Source organism: Lygodium microphyllum, chromosome 29 (assembly GCF_053477565.2).
Source record: "Lygodium microphyllum isolate KBCC chromosome 29, Lygodium_microphyllum_v1.1.10, whole genome shotgun sequence".
In the NCBI taxonomy this organism is placed as follows: Eukaryota; Viridiplantae; Streptophyta; class Polypodiopsida; order Schizaeales; family Lygodiaceae; genus Lygodium; species Lygodium microphyllum.
This window is the reverse complement of record NC_141163.1, coordinates 117049681-117069034: the sequence shown is the minus strand read 5'-3', so window position 1 is coordinate 117069034 and position 19354 is coordinate 117049681. Positions and strand designations below refer to the sequence as shown.

Genomic DNA, 19354 nt, shown 5'->3' with positions numbered 1-19354 from the left:
TTTGAGTGCTTTCACAAGGGTTTTAAGTCAATTGCAAGACTCTAGTTTGGTGGCTTTGGGTGATAAATTGAAAGCTATTTTCTTATTGATGACTTTGCCTGACAGCTAGGAATCTTTGGTTGTATCACTTAGCAACAACCCCGCTTTGACTTTTAATGGTGTTAGAGGTTCAATCCTTAATGAAGAAATCAGAAGAAAGTCTAGCAATGAAAGTAGTGGCTCAGCTTACCATGTAAGAGACAGGTCTGAAAAGAGGGGTAATGCAACCAGTAAAGGCAAAAACAAAAGCAAAAGCAAGGCAAACAGCAGGATATCACATGCTATCAATGTGGGGGTAAAGAGCATAAAAAGCCCAATTGCTGGTACTTCAAGAAAGAGTAAGAAAGAAAGAAACAGCAAGGTAAGAAAAAGAAGGATGATAAGAAAGATGATGACAGCTCTTCCTTAAAAGAAGTTGCAAAGGCAAATGTTACATCTAGTGTAGTCATTTAAGAGCTTCCTGACACTGAAGAGATACTTGTTGTAGCCTCATGTAATGATGCAGATATTATGGCGGCAGCAAGTGATATGCACATCATCAAAAAGGAGGTAATTGATGCCTTCCTTTCAGCTCATGATGGGCTGTCACAATCATGGATAGTGGACAGTGGTGCCTCTTTTCATGTTACCCCCTCTTTGGAGTCATTTTCTGAATACACTGCAGGTTGCCTAGGCAAGGTTTACTTGGGTAATAACTATACATGTGAGATAGAGGGTGTTGGCACCATTCACTTGGCCCTTGAAAATGGCCAAGAGCTGATTTTGCAAGATGTCAGATTTGTACCTAGCATAAAGAAAAGTCTACTATCAATTGGGCAGCTTGATGCTAAAGGGTATTCTACTACCTTTGGTGGTGGATCTTGAAAGGTCCATAAGGACTCTATGCTGATTGTTAAAGGCAGCAAAAGGGGTACTTTATATTACTTGCATTGTAAAGCATTACCTAGCAAGTTCTTGGCTATGGCTGAAGTCCATTCACAGATGGAGCTTTGGCACAAAAGACTTGGTCATATGAACCAAAAAGGCCTTCACATTCTCTCCTCTTTAGGAAGATTTGATGTGAAAGGCTCTGGTCTCGAATTTTGTAATGATTGCTTATATGGAAAACATGTGAAGTCTCCTTTTGGGCATGCGCATTAAAAGAGACAAAGGGCAGCATTTGTTGTTTCTCTCACATGACAAGTACATCAGCAAAATACTTTACAGGTTTAATATGGCTGATGTTAAGCCTCTTGGTGTGCCTTTACCGCCACATACAAAGGTTAGCAAATCTGATTGCCCTAAGGATGATGCAGTTGCTAGTGCCATGAAGGTTATACCTTGTGCATCAACTTGTGGATCTTTGATGTATGCCATGGTTGCAACTCGCCCTTACATTGCTCATGCAGTGGGAGTTGTTAGTAGATTCATGTCTAACCCTGGCAAGCCACATTGGGAAGCAGTGAAATGTATCTTCAAATACTTGGAAGGTACACAAGAAAAGTGTATATGCTATGGAAAGGGTACATTAGACCTGCAGGGATTTTGTGATTAGGACATAGAAAGAGATCTTGACACTAGGAAATCTACCAATGGGTATGTTTTTACTTTGGCTAGTGGGGCTATCTCTTGGTGTTCAAGATTGCAGGAAATTGTGGCACTGAGTACTACAGAAGCTGAATTTATTTCAGCCACAGAAGCTTCTAAGGAAGCTATTTGGCTTGGCCGTCTGGTCAAGGATTCTGGTCTTTCTTCACGTACTCCAGTGCTTGGTTGTGATAGCTAGAGTGCAGTATGTTTGGCTAAGAATGCCATGTTCCATGCACGTACCAAACACATAGATGTTTGGTATCACTTTATACGACAGGTCTTGGATGATGGTCTTGTCACACTGACTAAAAGGTCAAAACCCAAGATAACCGTGCAAATGTTCTCACCAAGTGTCTTGCAAAGGCTCGGCATGAGCATTGCATTCGTTTAGTGAAAGTTGGTTAGCTTAAAGGTACCACTTTGGGCCTCTAACTAGGAGGTTGTTGGGTGTAAAGTCCCTTGGTCTCCGTGTATATAGTTATACGGGTGTGAACACACCCTTGCTGTACCCTAACATATAAATGCATTCTTTTATTCTTTGTGTACCATCACGATCTGGTACACCTATCTTTGTGTTCACTCTCTCTAACTCTCAGCTCTACAGCTCACGTCTCAAATCTTGCACTCCATTGCGCACTCTCTCCCCTTCAAAACACCCAAGGTCTCCCAAGAGTCAAGCAGTGTCATGATCAAAAAGATACCCTCAACTTATCATCGAAGTCCAAATTTGCATCCTTGAGCTGATTTAAAATGCTTGTAAATGCATTCAAGCGCTCAACTATAGGCTTTGACTCATCCAGTCGCATATTGACTAGCTTGCACATTGCATGCACCTAATTAACAGGTGTGGTGATCTCATAGGTAGTTTTCAGCTTCTCCCATATTGCATAACCAGTATCTAAACCCTTAATGTCAATCAAGATGTCATCAGTGACACCCATCTTAATGTAAGCCACAACCTTTTTGTTTACTCTCACCCAATCTGTATCAAACATTAGTGCGGGTTTATCTTCCTGCAAAGCATCCTCACAATCCTTTAGGAACAAAATGCCCTGCATACGGTCTTTCCAAAGATTAAAGCCATGACCATCAAACCGTTTGATTTCCATCAAACTCTTGATGTCTGAACTGGAAGAAGTTGCAACCATTTTTTCACGAACACAAGAGTAAATGCCCTTGAAATGCAAAAGCCCAAGCTGAACCAGCCAACACCCTGTTGGTCTTCCTCAACCAGAAATAAGTCTCTACTTTTTGTACATGAACCAGCGACCGCATGGGCAAAAATGCAGAAATTTACCAAATTCTGCACAAACCCCCAAAATTTCAGGTCCAAAATTGCATAAATGTCAGCAAATCTGACCCAGTTGAGCAAAATTTTGCCGATACCTGAAAAGCCCCAAATTTCTGGGATCCAATGTCAAGAAATCTTATTCCAAAGAGTAAAATTTTGATTAATTCGGCAAAACCCTCAAATTAATTGAGGTCACCACACGCAATGTCTGCAATTTCTGACTTAAAAATCACTGCCAGGCATAAACAAGGTCAAATCTGGGAAAAGCCCCAAATTTCTTGCATGATTTTCCACAGAATTGCCAACTATGCTTCCAATGCGAGAACCCCCATTAAGACAAGGGGGAATTCAGAAATTAAAGACATTTCTGATTAAAAAGCCGGGGAGCGTGCGGCCGGGGTGGGGTGTTCCTTGACCTGTCAAGCGTCACCTGCCTGTTGTTGGTCGCGCTAGCGCCGGTTCATTAACTGCTGTCACATCTGTGCTGCCCCCTGAACGTCACACAGGCCTGTTGCCTGCCAATGTCGTCTGCCTAACTACTCGCACTGCCGCCCTCTGTTGGACACGTCGCCTGCTGGACATCCCCATTGCCTGGTCGCAAGTCACGCCTGCTGCTGTCACATTCCTGTTGGTTGCTCGTCTTTCCTGTCACCAACATTCAGCCCTTCCACGCTCATCACTGTTGAGTGTGCCTTTTGTCCCATTGGCCAGTCAACTACTGGAACCCAACGACTACTGCTAATCGCGAGCAGTCTGTTTGACTTGTCAATTTCAATGACGATTGACTATCGGCTTACGGTTGGTGAGAGTGACTCAAAGAGAGAGCAGAGTGAAAGTACGATGCCATATGAGTGTACCAACAATGTGTTGGTACACAACGAATAATATGTATTTATACTTAGGGCACGTAAGGGTGCATTCACATGTACAGCTAAATAATGCGCGTACTATACACAGAAGGTTAAACGGGGCCTTTATCCCAATAGGGTGCACAATGGCTGCCCAATGGCCTACCAAGACTACAAAGCTGACGGTTGTCTTACCAAGGGAGTCCCAAGTGGTCACCCAAAGAGGCTAGGGCATCAAACAAAAGCTACACATCAGCTGCCCAATGGCCTATCAAGCCCTGAAAAGGCGGATGGAACCACAATCAACCTTTTGTTTTTCTTTTTTTGGGTTGTTTGATAATCATTGTTTCAAAAAGAGAAGGTGGAGGCCGATTAAGTAACGAACAAGAGACAAGTAGCCAGTCCCGAAGGCTTTCATAAAATTAACGAGCTATCCCTACCACTACTCGGTGTTGATGATGACAAAGTGATACGCTAGTGGAATGTGCAACAAATATGGGGGGTATGTGGAGAGCCAAAAAATCAAAGGCTTGGCCCTATTAACAATCAAGCATTAATGAATGCTCCAGTTAGAGAACATGGTCAGAGATCTTCCACAAATTCACTTGCCATCGAATCACATTCGTGAAGGTTGTTTACTTGGTAAGATGCATCAATTCTCTTTCCCCAAGGGTTCTCATGTTCATTCTCCACCTATTTTACATCTCCTTCACAATGATGTTTGTGGTCCTATACGAACCAGGGGAGGGTCCGTTGCCAGTCAAGCGTCACATCTCGTGATGCCGCTTGCCTGTTGTTGGTTGCGCTAGCACCGGTTCCTCAGCTGCCATCACTTATGTGTTGCCCACTGAACGTCACACAGGCCTATTGCCTGCTGGTGTCGTCTACCTAACTGCTCGCAATGCCGCTCTCTATTGGACACGTCACCTGCTGCACATCCCCGTTGCCTGCCTATCGTTGGTCGCAATTCACGCCTACTCCCGTCATGTTTCTATTGGTCTCTCGTGTTTCCTGTCGCCAACAATCAACCCTTCCATGTTCGTCATTGTCAAGTGCACCTTCTATCCCGTTGACCAGTCAACTGCTGGAACCTGACGACTAGTGCTCATTGCAAGTAGTCTGTTTGACCTTTCAGTTTCAATGACGAGTGACTATCGGCTTGTACCTTCAGCCCTGATACCAGTTGTTGAAGCTCAGCTCAATGCAACAATGCAGCAGAAGTTCGAGCGGAGTGAGCATGAGAGCGTGACGACTGGTGAGAGTGAGTCAAAGATAGAGCAGAGTGAAAGTACGATGCAATATGAATGTACCAACAATGTGTTGGTACACAAAGAATAAAATGTATTTATAGTTAGGACACGTAAGGGTGCATTTACATATGCATCTATATAATGTGCGTACTATACACAGAAGGCATAGTGATAGGAAACGGCCGGAATGGTCCCCCTGACACACGGAATCGCCGTCCCCGGCACGAAGCCGTCGTGGGATGCGTTGCAAATTGGTGGAATGTTTCCTGTCTGAAACAAGACACGGAACGCCACATCGTACCCACTTACCTTCGGCCGGCTACTGCTCCCGCCCGATCATCTTCGACTGCGCGTTTCGCCTGCCTCCTACGTGCTGCTTCCGCCCGAGATTGTTTGCATGTTCCTGCCCCCGTGACTAGTCCACATAGTGCCCCCCGTTCCCTGTTGCCCCACACCAGTCCCAACTATCAATCCCCCCGTCTCCTCCTACCTCCAACCTCTCTTCTTTCTTCTTCCTTCTCTTCCTTCTCCCTCTCTTCACTTCACCCTTCTCGTTTTCCTTCTTCTTTGGACCTCTCTTCTCTTCCTTCTTCTCCTCTTCTCTTGACTCTTCCTTCTTCTCCAAGTTCCAAGTTCTCCATTCTTCTCCTCTTCTCTTCTTCCTCTCCCTTCTCTCTCGACTCTTGAGTGAGTCTTGATTCTTGAGCCTTATCCCTTCTCTCGAGACTCCAGTTCTCACTTCTCTCGAGCCGTTTTTATTTCAATTTTCAGCCTAAAGTGGCTTCATCTTCCCGCCCTGCTGGTCGGGCTAGTGGCCGAGGAAGAAGGTGTCCGATGATTGGTCATGGTGGAAAGAAGTAAATGCTAACCGCCCATTGAGTGGTAGAGCATCTCGACCATGGAGTTGCAAGCTTTGCCCATACAAGCGAACTAGTGGAGCAAACAAGGTAATCCATTGAGCCGAGCATTTGTATTTCGAATTTTTATTGATTTTAATTTTTCAAAGTTACTTAAATATTAGAATATGGAATACCAATTGCCACTTGTTCTGTTTTATGCATAATCAGGTTCGAGCTCATCTCCTACATGAGCCAAATTCAAAGGTACAGTTTTGTCCGAATGTGACCTTGGAGAAACAAAGGGAGCTTCGTGACCGTGTAGAAGGCCAATAACCTTATCTTGCATCTAGACCATGACGTGTTGCAATTGACCCTGTAACTTTTGTGACACCATTCCTATCAGATGTATCTAGAGCAGAGCCAGTATCAGGAAGTGCTACCTCCACACCTACTGTAGGCATTGCATCGGCCATGGAATCAACAACGCCACATGTTGCACGTAGATAGAGCACACTTGATGCTAGTTGGGATCCCAAGAAGAAGGAAGAGGTGGATACATCAGTGGCACACTTTTTTTATCATGACCACTTCAATTTCGTACAACCAGGTCAAAGTATTTTAAATTGATGTGCAAGAAGATTGGTGAGTATGGCCCTTCGTATATACCTCCATCATCAGAGACCTTACGCACCACTTTGCTCGACAAGGAAAAGCACCTTGTTGGGCAAGCAGCAATGACTAGAAAGATCATGTGGGCTAAAAATGGAGTTTCCTTGATTGCTAATGATTGAAGTGATACAGGCAAGCGATCCATTCATGGTATGGTTGCTTATTCTTGTGGGGAAATGTATTTCATATCTTCACATGATGCATCAGGGACAAGAAAGTCAACAGATGTACTTGCAGCAGAGTAGGTTATAGATATTGAGCTTATTGGCCCAAAGTATGTTGTGGGATTTGTTGTAGATGGAGAGCCTACAAATAGGGCAGCAAGTGCTATTATCCAAGGATATTATCCGCATATCACAGTTTCATATTGTATGGCTCATTGCTTGAACAACCTACTAAAGGATATTGGTAACCCGTCATGGATTGCACCTGTCATAGAGCAAGGAGCTCAAATGGTTAGCTTTGTTTTGAATCACCAGTTTCTTCGCCATCACTTCTCTTTGCGGTCAAAGAAAACGCTTATAAAATACTCTAATACAAGATTTGCCTTTAACTTCTTGACGCTAGGCAGATGGAGAAAATGCAGTGGTACCTTGAGGTAGTTATTTCTTAGTGATGAGTTTACCTCATCAACATTGGCAGATACTCCTACAAGTATCTTATGCTTGGAGAAAGTAAATAACTCCACTTTTTGGGATGATGTAAAGCAGATAGATGCTATGGTATCACCTATTGTATATTTATTGAGGGTTATGGATGCTATGCAACCTTGCATTGGTAAGGTATATGAGGCTATGGATAGGCTGAATGAAAAGTTGCAAGAGTTGGCACCAAATGATGAGGCGTATGAGGAGATACGCCATTTAGTTGTGACAAGGTGGAACTCCTATAGCTCACCCATGCATGCAGCTGCATTTGTTGTGGATCCTGAGTTCCAGGGCAAGGGTCAGGAGAATGACACTGAGGTTATGGATGCATGGAGACTTATATTGTCTCGTCTAGTGCCTGATCATGGCACTAGACGAAAGATCAGAGATCAGCTTTCATGTTATAGGACCTTTCGAGGTTCTTTTGGTTGTTGGGATGCACAAGAGAATCGCTGTAAGATTGGGGCAGCTTTGTGGTGGGAGAACTATGGTTCGGATGGTCCTGAGTCGCAGCAACTAGCCATCCGTATTTTAAGTCAGTCAATTAGCTCCTCTTGTTTAGAGCAATTGTGGAGTATATACGCTCACATTGCTTCAAAGAAGAGGAACCGTCTTAGTGTGGAGAGAGCAAACGATCTAGTATTCGTTAGTGCTAATTTGAGGATGTTATGTAATAGTATGACAACAAAGCCTAATCCATTCACAAAGTGGGAGATGCAGCAAGAAGAGGAGATACATGCTGATGTTGAGGGAGATGTAGCAATTCATGGTACATATGATGATGAGGTTGGCACTTCAAGAGTAGCTAGAGCAGCCTCAAATCATGATGATAATCTTTGATTTAGTTTACTTATCATGAGTCTCATGATATATGACACATGTACATTGTATACCACAGCCAAGGGAACGGGCTTGGAAGAATCAGCAGGGAAAGAAGACCCTGTTGAGCTTGACTCTAGTCTGACTTTGTGAAATGACTTGAGAGGTGTAGAATAAGTGGGGGGCGGCACATCTGTTAAAAGATAATGCAAGTGTCCTAAGATGAGCTCAACGAGAATAGAAATCTCGTGTGGAACAAAAGGGTGGCAGGAGAAACTTAATAAACCTTGTTTTGTCTGAGATTCCTCCCCTCGGGAACTCCCCTCGGGAGGATCGAAAAACAAAACGCAATATGATATTATGATCATTGATGACAATGTGACACTTGGGCTATTGTTGACAGTTGTGCCATGCCAATATTATATTTGTACTTGAGTCTTGCAGTCTTGCAATTGCCCTTTGGGCTATTTTGGCATGCCGCATTTTGCTTCAGTCTAGAGATTACACTTTATATTTGTAGTCTTTTTTGGGACAATCAACATGTTCTTTCAAAGATTAGACTTCACATTTGTAATCTTTTAAGTTTTTTGGCAATGGGACCATAGGCATGTTCTTTCAGCTTAGACTTTAAAGTTTAGTTCATTGTTCATTGTTTTATCATTTATGGCATATATATCATGCATTTTATTATTTATAATTAAATAGCATACCTCTTGAGCCTTGTAAGTTGCAATTCAATTTCTAACGAGTAGTTTTAGAATGATGCATGATATCTTAAAGTTAAAACTTAAAATGATTTGTCCTTGTGAATTATATATCTTGGTTTTAACACTCTAGAGTCCACATGGATTATGAGTAAAATATTTTTTTTTCATGATTTTAATTTTTTAAACGTTGTTCTCGTTCCCACATTTCCATTCCATAGGTTTGGCATCCCCATTACTATCCCCGTCCCCGTTCCTGTTCCCCATTTCATGTTTCTATGACGAAAGGTTAAACGAGGCCTTTTTCCCAATAGGGTGCACAATGGCTGCCTAATGGCCTACCAAGACTACAAATGTGATGGTTGTCTTACCAAGGGAGTCCAAGTGGTAACCCAAAGAGGCTAGGGCACTAAACAAAAGATGCACATCACCTGCCCAGTGGCCTACCAAGCCCTACAAAGGCGGATGGAACCACAATGAACCTTTTTGTTTTTCTTTTTTTGGGTTGTTTGATAATCATTGTTTCAAAAAGAAAAGGCAGCGGCCGATTAAGTAACGAACAGTAGACAAGTAGCAAGTCCCGAAGGCTTTCATAAATAAACAAGCTATCCCTCCCACTACTCGGTGTTGATCATGACAAAGTATTAGGCTAGTGGAATGTAAAACAAATATGGGGGGGTATGTGGAAAGGCAAAAAATCAAAGGCTTGGCCACATTAACAATCGAGCATTCATGAAGCTCAAGTTAGAGAACATGGTCACAGATCTTCCACAAATTCACTTGCCATCGAATCACATTTGTGAAGGTTGTTTACTTGGTAAGATGCATCAATTCTCTTTCCCTAAGGATTCTCGTGTTCATTCTCCACCTATTTTACATCTCCTTCACAATAAAGTTTGTGGTCCCATACGAACCAAGGGCGGTCCATTGATCCGTCAAGCGTCACGTCGCGTGATGCCGCCTGCCTGTTGGTTGCACTAGCGCCCGTTTGTCAGCTGTCGTCACTTCTGCACTGCCCACTAGTGTCGTCTGCCTAACTGCTCGACCTGCCGCTCTCTGTTGGACAAGTTGCCTACTGGACATCCCTGTTGCTTGGTTGGCGTTGGTCGCAGGTCACACCTGCTGTCGTCGCGTTCCTGTTGGTCGCCTATGTTTCCTATCGCCGGCAATCATCCCTTCCACGCTGGTCACTGTCGAGTGCGCCTTTGTCCTGTTGACCAATCACCTGCTGGAACCTTGCGACTAATGCTAATTGCGAGTACTCTATTTGACCTGTCAGTTTCAAGGACAAGTGACTGTCCACTTGTACCTTCAGCTCTAATACCAGTTGTTGGAGCTCAACTGAATACAGCAGAAGTTCCAGAGTAGTGAGCGTAAGAGCATGACGGCTAGTGAGAGTGAGTCAGACAAACAGTAGAGTGAAAGTACGATGCAATATGAGTGTACCAACAACGTGTTGGTACACAAAAAATAAAATGTATTTATACTTAGGGCACGTAAGGGTGCAATCACATGTACAACTAAATAATGTGCGTACTATACACGAAAGGTTGAACGGGGCCTTTATCCCAACAAGGTGCGCAACAACTGTCAAATGGCCTACCAAGACTACAAAGGTGATGGTTGTCTTACCAAGGGAATCCAAGTCGTCACCCAAAGAGACTAGGGCATCAAACAAAAGAAGCACATCACCTGCCCAGTGGCCTACCAAACCCTGCAAAGGCGGATGGAACCACAATGAACTTTTTTGTTTTTCTTTTTTTGGTTTATTTGATAATCATTGTTTCAAAAAGCGAAGGTGGCGGCCGATTAATTAACGAACAGAAGACAAGTAGCTAGTCCCTAAGCCTTTCATAAAATAAACGAGCTATCCCTACCACTACTCGGTGTTGATGATGACAAAGTAATAGGCTAGTGGAATGTGCAACAAATATGGGGGTTATGTGGAGAGGCAAAAAATCAAAGGCTTGGCCACATTAACAATCCAGCATTAATGAAGCTCCAGTTAGAGAACATGGTCAGAGATCTTCCACAAATTCACTTGCCATTGAATCACATTTGTCAAGGTTGTTTACTTGGTAACATGTATCAATTTTCTTTCCCTAAGGATTCTCATGTTCATTCTCCACCTATTTCACATTTCCTTCACAATGATGTTTGTGGTCCTATACGAACAAAGGGGGGTCTGTTGACTCGTCAAGCGTCACGCAACTTACAAACCAGGGGGGGTCTGTTGACCCGTCAGGCGTCACCTCGCGTGACGTTGCCTGCCTGTTGTTGCTCGCACTAGCGCCGGTTCATCACCTGCCGTCACTTCTGTGCTGCCCACTAAACGTCACGTAGGCTTGTTCCCTACTAGTGTCATCTTTCTAACTGCTCGCGCCGCCGCTCTCTATTGGACACGTCGTCTGATGTACATCCCCGTTACCTGCCTGCCGCTAGTCGCAGGTCACACATGCTGCCGTCATGTTCCTGTTGGTCGCCCTTGCTTCCTGTCCCCAGCACTCAGTCCTTCCACGCTCGTCATTGTCAAGTGCGCCTTCTGTCCCGTTGACCAGTCAACTGCTAGAACCTGATGATTAGTGCTAATCGCGAGCATTCTATTTGACCTCTCAGTTTTAAAGACGAGTGACTGTCAGCTTGTACCTTCAGCTCTTATACGAGTTGTTGGAGCTCAGCTGAATGCAGCAGAAGTTCCAGCGGAGTGACCGTGAGAGATTGAAGGCTGGTGAGAGTAAGTCACAGATATAGCAGAGTGAAAGTACGATGCGATATGAGTGTACCAACAACGTGTTGGTACACAAAGAATAAAATGTATTTATACTTAGGGCACGTAAGGGTGCATTAGCATGTACAGCTAAATAATATGGCTACTATACACAAAAGGTTAAACAGAGCCTTTATCCCAACAAGGTGCACTATGGCTGCCCAATGGCCTACCAAGACTACAAAGGTGATGGTTGTCTTACCAAGGGAGTCCAAGTGGTCACCCAAAGAGGCTAGGGCATCAAACAAAAGATGCACATCAGCTGCCCAGTGGCTTACCAAGCCCTACAAAGGCAGATGGAACCACAACGCCCTTTATGTTTTTTCTTTTTTTGGGTGTTTTGATAATCATTGTTTCAAAAAGAGAACATGGCGGCCAATTAAGTAAAGAACAGGAGACAAGTAGCCAGTCGCAAAAGATTTCATAAAATAAACAAGCTTTCCCTACCACTACACAGTGTTGATGATGACAAAGTAATAGGCTAGTGGAATGTGCACCAAATATGGGGGGTATGTGGAGAGGTAAAAAATAAAAGACTTGGCCACATTGACAATCAAGTGTCACATCGCATGACACCACCTGCCTCTTGTTGGTCGTGCTAGGGCCGGTTCATCAACTACTGTCACTTCTGTGATGCCCGCTGAACATCACGCGAGCATGTTGCCCGCTGGTGTCATCTGCCTAAATGCTCACATTGCCGCTCTCTAATGGACACGTCGCATGCTGGACGTCCTTGTTGCCTCACTGCTGCTGATCACAGGTCATGCCTGCTACCATCACGTTCTTGTTGGTTGCCCGTGTTTCCTCTCACCAGCACTCAGCCTTCCACGCTCGTCACTGTTGAGTGCGCCTTCCCTCTCGTTGACCAGTCAACTACTGGAACCTACCAACTAGTGCTAATTTCGAGCAATCTGTTTGACCTGTCAGTTTCAATGACGAGTGACTGTCAGCTTGTACCTTCAGCTTTGATACCAGCTGTTGGAGCTTAGCTCAATGCAACAAAAGTTGGAGTGGAGTGAGCATGAGAGCGTGACGATTGGTGAGAGTGAGTCACAGATAGAGCTGAGTGAAAGTACGATACCATATGACTGTACCAACAATGTGTTGGTAGACAAAGAATAAAATGTATTTATACTTGGGGCACATGAGGGTGCATTCACATGTACACCTAAATAATGTGCGTACTATACATGGAAGGTTAAACAAGGCCTTTATCCCGACAGGGTGCACAATGGTTGCCCAATGGCCTACCAAGACTACAAAAGTGACGGTTGTCTTACCAAGGGGGTCCAAATGGTCACCCAAAGAGGCTAGGGAATTAAACAAAAGATGCATATCAATTGCCCAGTGGCCTACCAAGCCTTGCAAAGGCGGATGGAACCACAATGAACTTTTTTGTTTTTCTTTTTTTGGGTTGTTTGATAATCATTGTTTCAAAACGAGAAGGCGCCGGCCGATTAAGTAACGAAAAGGAGACAAATAGCTAGTCTCGAAGGCATTCATAAAATAAACTAGCTATCCCTACCAATACTCGATGTTGATGATTACGAAGTAATAGGCTAGTGGAATGTGCAACAAATATGGGGGTTATGTGGAAAGGCAAAAAATCAAAGGCTTGGCCACATTAACAATCGAATATTAATGAAGCTCCAATTAGAGAACATGGACAGAGATCTTCCACAAATTCACTTTCCATCGAATCACATTTGTGAAGGTTGTTTACCTAGTAAGATGCATCAATTCTCTTTCCCTAAGGATTCTCGTGTTCATTCTCCACCTATTTCACATCTCCTTCACAATGATGTTTGTGGTCCTATACGAACCAAGGGGGGTCCATTGACCCGTCAAGCCTCACAATGCCTGACGCCACCTCCCTACTGTTGGTCGCGCTAGCGCCGGTTCGTCAGCTGCCGCCACTCCTGTGCTGCCCACTGAACGTCACACGGGCCAGTTGCCTGTTGGTGTCGTCTGCCTAACTTCTCCCGCTGCCGCTCTTTGTTGCATACGTCGCCTGTTGGACGTCCCCGTTGCATGCCTACCGCTGATCACACGTCACGCTTGCTGCCATCACGTTCCTGTTGGTCGCCTATGCTTCCTGTCACTCGCAATCAACCCTTCAACACCAGTCACTGTCGAGTGCGCCTTCTGTCCTATTGATCAATCAGCTGCTCGAACCTGATAACTAGTGCTAATCGCGAGCAGTCTGTTTAACCTATCAGTTTCAATGACGAGTGACTATCGGCTTGTACCTTCAGCTCTGATACAAGTTGTTGGAGCTCAGCTCAATGCAGCAGCAGTTCGGGCGGAGTGACGATGAGAGTGTGACGGCTAGTGAGAGTGAGTCAAACATGTAGCAGAGTGAAAGTAGGATACGATATCAATGTACCAACAACGTGTTGGTACACAAAGAATCAAATGTATTTATACTTAGGGCATGTAAGGATGCATTCACATGTACAACTAAATAATATGCATGCTGTACACGGAAGGTTAAACAGGGCCTTTAGCCCAATAGGGTGCACAATGGCTGCTCAATGGCCTACCAAGACTACACAGGTGACGGTTGTCTTACCAACGAAGTCCAAGTAGTCACCCAAAGAGGCTAGGGCATCAAACAAAAGATGCACATCAACTGCCCATTGGTCCACCAGACCCTACAAAGGCAGATGGAACCACAACGAACTTTTTTGTTTTTCTTTTTTTGGGCTGTTTGATAATAATTGTTTCAAAAAGAGAAGGTGGTGGCCAATTAAGTAACGACTAGGAGACAAGTAGCCAGTCCAGTAGGCTTTCATAAAATAAACAAGCTTTCCCTACCACTACTCTGTGTTGATGATGACAAAGTAATAGGCTAGTAGAATGTGCACCAAAGATGGGGGGGTATGTGGAAAGGAAAAAAATAAAAGGCTTGGCCACGTTAACATTCGAGCATTAATGAAGCTCCAGTTAGAGAACATGGTCAGAGATCTTCCACAAATTTACTAGCCATCGAATCACATTTGTGAAGGTTTTTTACTCAGTAAGATGCATCAATTCTCTTTCCCTAAGGATTCTAATGTTCATTCTCCACCTATTTTACATCTCCTTCACAATGATGTTTGTGGTCCTACCCGTCAAGCTTCACATCGCGTGATGCAGCTTGCCTATTGTTGGTCGCGCTAGCGTCAGTTTGTCAACTGCTGTCACTTCTGTGCTACCCATTGAACGTCACGCAGGCAGATTTCTTGCTTGTGTTGTCTACCTAACAACTCGCGTTGCCGCTCTCTATTGGACATGTCGCCTATTGGACGTCCCTATTGCCTCGCTGCCGTTGGTCGCAAGTCACAACTGCTACTCTCACATTCCTGTTGGTTGCTTGTGTTTCCTGTCACCAGCACTCAGCCCTTCCACACTCGTCACTATCGAGTGCATCTTCTGTCCCGTTGACCAATCAGCTGCTGGAACCTGACGAATAGTGCTAATCGCGAGTAATCTGTTTGACCTGTCAGTTTCAATGACGAGAGACTATCTGCTTGTACCTTCAGCTTTGATACCAATTGTTGGAGCTCAGCTCAACGCAGCACAAGTACGAGTGGAGTAAGCGTGAGAGCGTGACGGTTGGTGAGAGTGAGTAAGAGATAGCGCAGAGTGAAAGTATGATGCCATATGACTGTAGCAACAATGTGTTGGTACACAAAGAATAAAATGTATGTATACTTAGGGCACGTAAGGGTGCATTCACATGTACAACTAAATAATGTGCATATTATACACAGTAGGTTAAACCGCGCCTTTATCCCAACAAGGTGCACAATGGCTGCCCAAATGGCCTAAAAAGACTACAAAGGTAATGGTTGTATTACCAAGGGAGTCCAAATGGTCACCCAAAGAGGCTAGGGAACAAGACAAAAGATGCACATCAGATGCCCACTGGCCTACACTACCAAGCCCTGCAAAGGCGGATGGAACCACAATGAACTTTTTTGTTTTTCTTTTTTTGGGTTGTTTGATAATCATTGTTTCAAAAAGAAAGAGCGGCGGCCGATTAAGTAACGAAGAGGAGACAAGTAGCTAATCCCGAAGGCTTTCATAAAATAAACAAGCTATCCCTACCACTACTCGGTGTTTATGATTACAAAGTAATAGGCTAGTGAAATGTGCAACAAATATGGGGGAGTATGTGGAGAGGCAAACAATTAAAGGCTTGGCCACATTAACAATCGAGCATTAATGAAGCTCTAGTTAGAAAACATGGTCAAAGATCTTCCACAAATTCACTTGCCATCGAATCACATTTGTGAAGGTTGTTTACTTGGTAAGACGCATCAATTCTCTTTCCTTAAGGATTCTCATGTTCATTCTTCACCTATTTTGCATCCCCTTCACAATGATGTTTGTGGTCCTATACGAACCAAGGGGGGTCCGTTGACCCATCAGGCGTCACATTGCATGATGCCGCCTGTTGGTCGCGCTAGCGCCGATAAGTCAGTTGCCGTCACTTTTGTGCTGCCCGCTGAATGTCATGCGGGCCTATTGCCCGCTAGTGTTGTCTGCCTAACTGCTCGCGCTGCCACTCTCTGTTGGACACGTCACTTGCTGGATGTCCCTGTTGCCACTCTACCGCTGGTTGCAGGTCACGCTTGCTGCCCTCACGTTCCTGTTGGTCGTCTATGTTTCCTGTTGCCAGCAGTCAACCCTTCCACGCTCGTCACTGTCGAGTGCGCCTTCTATCCTGTTGATCAATCAGCTGCTGGAACCTGATGACTAGTACTAATCACGAGAAGTCTGTTTGACCTGTCAATTTCAATGATGAATGAGTATCGGCTTGTACCTTCAGCTCTCATACCAATTGTTGAAGCTTAGCTAAATGCAGCAGAAGTTCGAGCGGAGTGACCGTGAGAGTGTAACGGCTCGTGAGAGAGTCAGACATGGAGGAGAGTGAAAGTACGATGCGATATGAGTGTACCAACAACGTGTTGGTACACAAAGAATAAAATGTGTTTATACTTAGAGCACGTAAAGGTGCATTCACATGTACAGCCAAACAATGTGTGTACTATACACGGAAGGTTAAACGGGGCCTTTATCCCAACAAGGTGCACAATGGCTGCCCAATGGCCTGCCAAGACTACAAAGCTGACCGTTGTCTTACCAACGGAGTCCAAGTGGTCACCCAAAGAGGCTAGGGCATCAAACAAAAGATGCACATCAGCTACCCAATGGCATGCCAAGACCTGCAAAGGCGGATGGAACCACAACGAACTTTTTTGTTTTTTTTCTTTTTTTGGGTTGTTTGATAATAATTGTTTCAAAAAGAGAAGGTGGCGGCCGATTAAGTAACGAACATGAGACAAGTAGCCAGTCCCAAAAGCTTTCATAAAATAAACAAGCTTTACCTACTACTACTCAGTGTTGATGATGAAGTAATAGGCTAGTGGAATGTGCAACAAATATGGGGGGTATGTGGAGAGGCAAAAAATAAAAGGCTTGGCCACATTAACAATCGAGCATTAATAAAGCTCCAGTCACAGAACATGGTCAGAGATCTTCCACAAATTGACTAGCCATCGAATCACATTTGTGAAGGTTGTTTACTTGGTAAGATGCAGCAATTCTCTTTTCCTAAGGATTCGGGGGGGGGGGGGGGGGGGGGGGGGGGGGGGGGGGGGTAGTGCAGGTCTATTGACCTATCAAGCGTCATGTCGCATGATGCAGCCTGCCTCTTGTTGGTCACGCTAGCGCCAGTTTGTCAGCTGCTATCACTTCTGTGCTGCCCGCAGAACGTCATGCGGGCCTCTTGCCCGCTTGTGTCATCTGCCTAACTGCTCCCATTGCCACTCTCTGTTGCACATGTCACCTGCTAGACGTCCCTGTTGCCTCGCTGCCGCTGGTCGCAAGTCATACCTGCTACTATCACGTTCCTGTTGGTCGCCCATGTTTCCTATCGCCAGCACTCAACCCTTCCACTCTCGTCACTGTCGAGTGTGCCTTCTATCCCGTTGACCAGTCAGCTGCTGCTGGAACCTGAAGACTAGTGCTAATGGCAAGCAGTCTGTTTGATCTCTGAGTTTCAATGCGAGTGACTGTCGGCTTGTACCTTCAAATCTGAAGCTAGTTGTCGGAGCTCAGCTCAATGCAGCAGAAGTACGAGCGGAGTGAGCCTGAGAGCGTGACGGCTGGTAAGAGTGAGTCACAGCTAGAGCAGAGTGAAAGTACGATGTCATATGACAATACCAACAATGTGTTGGTACACAAAGAATAAAATCTATTTATACTTAGGGCATGTAAGAGTGCATTCACATGTACAGCTAAATAATGTGCGTACTATACACGGAAGGTTCAACGGGGCCTTTATCCCAACAAGGTGCACAATGGCTGCCCAATGGCCTACCAAGACTACAAAGGTGACGGTTGTCTTACCAAGGGAGTCCAAATGGTCACCCAAAGAGGCTAGGGAATTAAACAAAAGATGCACATCAGCTGCCCAATGGCCTACCAAGCCCTGCAAAGGTGGATGGAACCACAATGAACTTTTTTGTTTTTCTTTTTTTGGGTTGTTTGATAATCATTGTTTCAAAAAGAGATGGCAACGGCCGATTAAGTAACGAACATGAGACAAGTAGCCAGTCCTGAAGGCTTTCATAACATAAACAAGCTATCCCTACCACTACTCGGTGTTTATGATTACAAAGTAATAGGCTAGTGGAATGTGCAACAAATATGGGGGGTATGTGGAGAGGCAAAAAATCGAAGGCTTGGCCACATTAACAATCGGGCATTAATGAAGCTCTAGTTAGAGAACATGATCAAAGATCTTCCACAAATTCACTTGCCATCGAATCACATTTGTGAAGGTTGTTTACTTGGTAAGATGCATCAATTCTCTTTCCCTAAGGATTCTCATGTTCATTCTCTACCTATTTTGCATCCCCTTCACAATGATGTTTGTGGTTGGCGAGGTCTGTTGGCCCGTCAGGCATCGCGTTGTGTGACGCCGCCCGCCTATTGTTGGTCGCGCTAGCACCGGTTCGTCAGCTACCATCACTTTTGTGCTGCCCGCTAAACGTCACGCACGCCTGTTGCCCGCTATTGTCGTCATCCTAACTACTCGCGCTGCCGATCTCTGTTGGACACCTTGCCTACTAGACGTCCCCATTGCCTGCCTGCTGCTCGTCGCAGGTCACGCCTATTGGCATCACGTTTCTATTGGTCAACCATGTTTCCTATAGCCAGCAATCAGCCCTTCCACGTTGGTCACTGTTGAGTGGACGAGTGACTCTCTTGTACCTTCAGCTCTGATACCAATTGTTGGAGCTCAGCTGAATGTAGCAGAACTTTGAGCGGAGTGACCATGAGAGTGTGATGGCTGGTGAGAGTGAGTCACATGTATAGCAAAGTGAAAGTACGATGCGATATGTGTGTACCAACAACGTGTTCGTACACAAAGAATAAAATGTATTTATACTTAGGGCACGTAAGGGTGCATTCACATGTAGAGCTAAATAATGTGCCTACTATACACGAAAGGTTAAACAGGGCCTTTATCCCAACAGGGTGCACAATGGCTGCCCAATGGCCTACTAAGACTACTGATGGTTTGTCTTACCAAGGGAGTCCAAGTGGTCACTCAAAGAGGCTAGGGCATCAAACAAAAGATGCACATCAGCTACCCAGTGGCCTACCAAGCCCTACAAAGACGAATGCAACCACAACGCCCTTTTTTGTTTTGCTTTTTTTGGGTGTTTTGATAATCATTGTTTCAAAAAGAGAACGTGGCAGTCGATTAAATAAAGAACAGGAGACAAGTAGCCAATCCCAAAGGCTTTCATAAAATAAACAAGCTTTCCCTACCACTACTCTGTGTTGATGATGACAAAGTAATAGGCTAGTAGAACGTGCACCAAATATGGGGGGTATGTGGAGAGAGAAAAAA

The 19354-nt window shown here is 44.7% G+C and overlaps 2 protein-coding genes across 3 annotated transcripts in view; one reads left to right on the top strand and one right to left on the bottom strand.

Moving 5' to 3' along the window:
* LOC148011070 (SNARE associated Golgi protein family) overlaps positions 1 to 19354 on the bottom strand; it is a 57838-nt gene that overhangs the window by 13192 nt on the left and 25292 nt on the right. The window lies entirely within an intron of this gene.
* Positions 7225 to 11383, top strand: LOC148011071 (uncharacterized). Its single transcript, XM_087671043.1, has 5 exons — positions 7225 to 7938; positions 9788 to 9872; positions 9955 to 10042; positions 10966 to 11224; positions 11315 to 11383. The coding sequence occupies exons 1-5, from the start codon at positions 7225 to 7227 to the stop codon at positions 11381 to 11383; spliced, it is 1215 nt and encodes a 404-aa protein (XP_087527169.1).

Coding starts and splice junctions, on each gene's coding strand:
- LOC148011071 (XM_087671043.1), top strand. CDS start 7,225: ATGGTATCACCTATTGTATATTTATTGAGGGTTATGGATGCTATGCAA. Junction 9,873..9,954: donor TCCACGCTGGTCACTGTCGA/GTGCGCCTTTGT, acceptor TTGACCTGTCAG/TTTCAAGGACAAGTGACTGT. Junction 10,043..10,965: donor ACAGCAGAAGTTCCAGAGTA/GTGAGCGTAAGA, acceptor TGCTCGCACTAG/CGCCGGTTCATCACCTGCCG.